A 6,000-nucleotide genomic window follows, 5' to 3' on the forward strand; every position below is an offset into this window, starting at 1 on the left:
TTTCTCATCCTTTCATAAGACCCTGATTGTATTATGTCAAATGCCACCAGAAGATTTATGTTGTGGCAATATTATTAATCTTTTTTTCTGTCTCTTCTGCACACACTTAGTACAAATAGAGAAGAATATACTTAAAATTTGTGGGGAGAAAGTTGTGTATATTGTCTAAGGGGCTTGGAAAGAAAAGTGTCTGGATTTCTTTAAGTTGCTTGAAGACATTTCACATCTCATCCAAGAAGCTTCTTCAGTTCTAAGAGCAACTGGTGAAGAGTCCCAGATTTTAAACCCTATGGGAGTGTCCCCAAGAGGGTCAAGCCAAGGTGTGAAAACGGGTGTAGGTCACAATCAGCCAAGTTTTTCGGCTGAACCCATTGAGCCCCACCCTATCATGTGATTTCCTGAGGTCAATTGGCCCACTGTGTGAGTGGACGTTAAGGCGTCTGGAAAGGGATCTGAAAACTGGATTTTAGATGGCAGACAGCTGGTGTTGTAAACCACCGCCTCTGTTCAAGGAGGGTCGTTCACAGTGGACATAGATGGCTTCTTTCACTCCTCTTTCAAACCACCTGTCTTCTCTGTCCCATACCCATTTTCACACCTTGGCTAGTGTGATTAGGTAGAGGATCAATAGGGGGTCCATGACCCTCTTGGGGACACTCCCATAGGGCTTAAAATCTGGGACTCTCCACCAATTGCCCTTAGAACTGAAGAAGCTTCTCAGATGAGAGGTGAAACGGCTTCAAGTAACTTAAAGAAGTCCAGATGCTTTTCTTTCCAAGCTCCTGGGACAAAAGATACACACTCTGAGAGAGAACCAGAGTTAAACAACTAGCTATAAGCTTTAAGAGTGAAGAGGAAAGCTTTAAGTCTTGTCTTAAAAGCAGAGCTGTCTCCCAGACCCAAACTGGGAGTCGGGTCCACTTTTAGATTGGGAGGCAGAGCTGTCAGCTCGTTTAGAATGTGCTATTAGGATAAAATGAGACTATGAGGTCTTTACTGGACCTGGTTATTTAAAACCTTTGGTGAGCAGAAGGATTTAACGCTAATATGCTAGATCTCTGTTTCTAGTCCCTGTCAGAACTGGAGCACAAGTGATTATAGTACAGTAGCAGCACCGTACCTGCTTTTCCTTGATGTAGTGTTATCTTTGAATATTTCTGATGTGGCCAATGCTAAGTATACAATCAGTGTAAAAACTTAATAAATGTGGTATAAACACATTTTGCCTGGATTGTAATTGAAGTTGGGATTTTAATGTTTTCCTTCAGGTTTCATTGCTTTAACTCTGTAAATGATTCCGCAGAGTTTTTAATTAGCATGTTACTCTCCTGCTAAATCACACCAACCTCACTGTTGTTCCCCCTACAGCACAAGCGGTGTATCCCAGCCTCTCTTGAGGCCTACTACGCTGCCCAGGATGCCAACTCCAGGGGCCGTTTCTATACAGTGATCAGCCACTACAGCATGGCCAAGCAGACCACCTCGCACTCTGTCTCCCCCTGGCTGCCTGGAGGGTCAGGAGGGCGCGACGCCAAACCCCCGAGTGGCGGTGAGGGCCACTGAGTTAGCTGAATGGTTAAAGGATGTAAAGACACACATGCAGACATGAAGACGTACATGCAGACACAGGCCAACAACATGTCAGTGAATATTTAGACTTGTAGACAAAAGAGACAGATTCACACAAGAGTACATATATAGAGTGAAATCGTGCATGCAGACATTAAACCCCACAAGCACATTTGTATTCAGATTAACTTGTCTGCTCTTTTATGTGCTCATTCTTATCGAGGGGCATCCGATCTCTTACTCTGTTGAGGTTATCATCATCTGCTGACGTACACCCACATCCACCTGCAGTCTGCTCTCTTGTTATCTTGTTTACTCCCTTCCTCAAAATGATTATTCATTGACTATCATGATTATTTATTTTTTACTGTAATCTATGGATGTTTTGTATGTGATTACCAGGTAACTCTTTGTACGAAGGCACGAGTTGACGCTGAGATTCACGCTTCTTTGTGCGAGTCTCTGAAGTTTGAAGTCATATTTTCCCCAGTGTGTATACTGTAGTTACTGTATAGTCATTCTCAGCCCCTCTTCTTTCTAGCTTTTTTTGTGCAGACTAGGCAACCTCAGGCATACCTGTCAAAAACTACACAGGCATATCACCCAAAATGTGTCAAAGCTTCAGCTGGTCTGTCTGAGGCCAAGGCCCGCGTCAGTTCTGGCTTGACCGAACGACTTTCCCCCCCTTCATTGCTGTTTAATCGCTCATACACAAGAAGAAGAACATTTTAAATGTGATGTGCCATACATTTTAAATCCTGAGATCCCGCAGTGAGCTAAGCTGTACATAAAGATGTGCGTTCAGGCTAGTTTTGTGTGTATGCATTGTAGTAGCTTTAGGGAGTTTTTCTTCTTCTCCTTTTTTTTTTTTAAAATTAGTCTTACAATTCCTTTATGTGAACTACATATTGCTTCAGTTGCCAGTCTTGTAGCTTCATTAAACACAATGTTGCAGATGGGAAACAAGATATTGTGCATACAACTGTCTCTTGCCAAAACTCTTTATTTGCCACTGTGTATTGTTCTGTTTATGGATGGGCTTCAGCTGCAGCCGAGTTCTCCTCCTGCACTCTTATTATTATTTTTTTTTTTCAATTTGGTAATGTTGGATCTGTTGTCAAGAGCGCTTTAATGAGATGTTGTGATGTTGTTAGTTGATATGTAGCAATACCTGGTGTAATTTATCCGTGTGCATCCTTGTCCCTCTTCTCTTGGTTCGAATTCAAAATAAAACAAGCTGTGACCTGTGCCGAGTGTGTCTGTCAGTCCCGCTCACCGCCGCGTCTCTTTAGCGCTCACACGGCGTATAATGTGGGCCCGAGGCAGAGCAACGTGAAAGAGTGCGACGGCTTTTTTGCACCATGTTATGTTATTGAGATGTACATACTCGGATTCAAACCAAGTTGTTAAAGTTTCCAGAGCTGTGGGGCAAATTTGTCTGCTATAATAATGAGCACCTGTGATTGACAGTAAAATAAAATTGCTAGGAAAAAAATACCTGTATGAATAATAACTACTGGATATATTACATGTCTCTATAGTCTTGTAAATGGCAGATAAGGCATTTCAGTGACATGAATAGCTGACTGTCCTAATTGGAAATCTGTATTCTAATGAATCTGTCAGCTGTTTATCACTTGTGCAGAGTGAAAATGGTCCTGAATTCAACAGCTTTTTGAGAGCAAAGAAAGCACTATAAGACGAAAAGACAGCTATGTAGGATTTAAAGCAGAATAAACAAAGAAATAATAAATTTGGTGTTTAAAATATCCATGAAGTTTCAATACTTCAAATAGCACTGGGTTCATTTGATGATGCAAATCATGCAGGGGCCATGGTTCATTATGTAAGAGGAGAAACTTGCCATTGGACCATGTTGATGCCCAGGGAGAAAAAGGGTGAGTTTGTGAAGGGAAGTGGAATAAATGTAATTTATGTAGAGGAAATAAACAAGTGCCGACTGTCACTTAAATTAATTTCTCATTTTTGTTAATAGTAAATACAGAGTTGTGGGGTGCGGGGATATGAACTTTCTTTGCAAGGAAGGCATGTGAGTAAAAGTTTGAGAAAACTGCATTAGCATAACAGGAATTAATTACTGTTGTTGATAGTTCTGTGGGATACCAAGTAAATACAGGTCCAAAATTTTCCTATACTGATACTTTTAACCTATAAAGGCAGCTTATGCAGGGGGAAGCAGATCAACAGGGACTATAAGCAGAATACAACCAACTGGCAATCAGTACTCTATTGCAAAGAGATGTGTCAGAGGAGTGGCGCTCTTGGGGGCAGTCTGGTTTTAAATTAGACAGCGATTATTTGCAAATCATTCTGAGAGTGATTGCTGTCAGTGTTAGTTGTTTTGTGGCGACAGGTTTCCTGTCACCAGCTGACCTGTGAAATCGATAGTGGTCGCCCAGAGGTTAAGGGTGTTGCACGCTTAACCTGTGGGTGACCAGTTGAATGGCAGAGCTGCTTGCAGTCAGTCGCTGAATCCCAAAATATTCAATGCAGTCACCTAGCAACCACAGATTTTCCTTAGTTACAGGGAGGTTACTTTTATTCTAGCGTGACTAAATCATGAGTCAACCATTTTATACCATCATTAATAATGCAAAGTGTTTCCTCTTGATTTTTGAAGACCAAGATTAAAATTGGACATTTTCCCATTTGTCCTGTGTTCACACTACATAACTTATAATGCAAAGAGTACACAGACATACTGCCAAACACAACACTGCTTGTTGATCTAAAGAAACTGATAACTCAACCTTTCTTAATCCTCCTGTTAAACTGAAAACATATCTGTGTATGTAAAGAATTGCCCAGTGTGCATGTGCGTGCTGCCAGTCAAAATAACAGATTAACACGACTCCTCACAGTCCAACACGCAGCGTTTTGTGTTTTGCATCTTTTTCAAAGTCAATAAATAAAAGAACAGCCACCCGTTTCTAGATGAAAACAAATGGAACTTAATTAAATGGTTTGCAGGTATCACTGTCGCTCACACAGAAAGACAGAGGGAGGTAACAGAATCATGAAATAATCCAACACAAAACAGAACAAAACAAACAGAACAATAGGATGAAGAACGAACAACCAGGAAACGAAAAGAAACCGATAAAAGGGAGGGAAATCAGCAACACAGCAGTACTGACTCAGACTACCTACGCATGGACAGATGTTCTTTTATGCCGTGCTTACACAACCCTGACATGTTATAAATTGAGGGGTTAAGTGAAGAGGAGCAGCTGATGACCTAACGTGTCCAAGAGACAGTAAGTGGCAATCTGTTTCCTTCACAGATCAACAAGGGTCAGGGACTAGACCAAGGTACGCCTCTGAATGACTAAGCAAGTCGGAAAAGAAGAACTGACAAGGGTAAACACAAAGAGAAAATACAGAAAGCCTAAGGGCGTGATGATGATGATCTTTTGTCACTGTTACAAGAACATTTGAAGAACTGTAAACCTTGCTGACATGAGCTCAGATACGTTTGCTGCCTATCGAACTTTCCTAGATCATTAATTTCAAGCCTTGTGGTCCTGATTATTTTAAAATGAGCAGCTGGCATCGAGATATGGGAATAAACGGTTCTTAATAATATCTCTTGCTTTTCTATTGTAACAGCAAATATCTATAATTCATCTTCCCGTGGTACAGGATGTTGGTGTTACAAAGAAATGATCAATGGAGACAGGTCATATTTTTTGCAAAGAGAGAAATGTAGAAAAAGAAATTGTCTGTTATAACTGATGCTGATAAAAATCAAGCTTCACTCTGATCGTTCATAAGAAACAGGATCCAAATGAAACACGCCCAACATACAGAGGTTTAAAATCCACAACCTTCTTATAGAAGGAGGGGGTTAAAAAAGAGACAGAAGGTCATAAATGAGTAACTTACAAACTGCAATGCATGGAAAATAAAACTGACATCTGCACCGCAGACTCAAATATGATCATCTTGTTGTCCTTCAGCACAGAGAAGAGAGACACTGAACTTCACTGAATACAGTAGATCTGTATCCACTACAGATCCGCTCAACTACTGTCATTGGATACATTATAGTAAAAAAATAGACTCTTTTTCTCACATTTAAAACAGCTGGAAGTATGCAGAGCTTCTGGCTGATAATATTGGGTTGAAAAATCACAGGATGTAGTTACATGCATTTCCCAGCCATAAAAAAGAAATCAAACCGACATATTTTGTTGGATCACTTTTTTGCTTTGATGATGGCATACATTCTGCATGGCACCATTTCGATGAGCAATTTTTTATTTATTTCTATCCAGAGTTGCATTACTTTTCTGCCAAGACATCTACAGGCTTCTCCACCACATCACATCACAGCTTCTCTATAAACTAAAGATGTGAACCCTGTCCATCTGTGAAAATGATCCCTGAGCCTGGTGAATCCTAGCATCA

At 40.6% G+C, this 6,000-nt stretch overlaps 1 protein-coding gene across 2 annotated transcripts in view; it reads left to right on the forward strand.

Annotated features, from left to right (window-relative positions):
- nsg2 (neuronal vesicle trafficking associated 2) overlaps positions 1-2,817 on the forward strand; it is a 47,141-nt gene extending 44,324 nt beyond the window's left edge. For both annotated transcript variants that reach the window (XM_084940623.1, XM_084940622.1), the window contains exon 5: positions 1,369-2,817. In XM_084940623.1, coding sequence (XP_084796749.1) covers positions 1,369-1,563 — 195 coding nt within the window. In that variant the 3' untranslated portion in view covers positions 1,564-2,817. The remainder of the gene's footprint in view (positions 1-1,368) is intronic.
- Positions 2,818-6,000: the final 3,183 nt, after the last annotated feature.

Source organism: Perissodus microlepis, chromosome 10 (genome assembly GCF_051167445.1).
Source record: "Perissodus microlepis isolate ML-2025 ecotype Zambia chromosome 10, ASM5116744v1, whole genome shotgun sequence".
Taxonomy (NCBI): Eukaryota; Metazoa; Chordata; class Actinopteri; order Cichliformes; family Cichlidae; genus Perissodus; species Perissodus microlepis.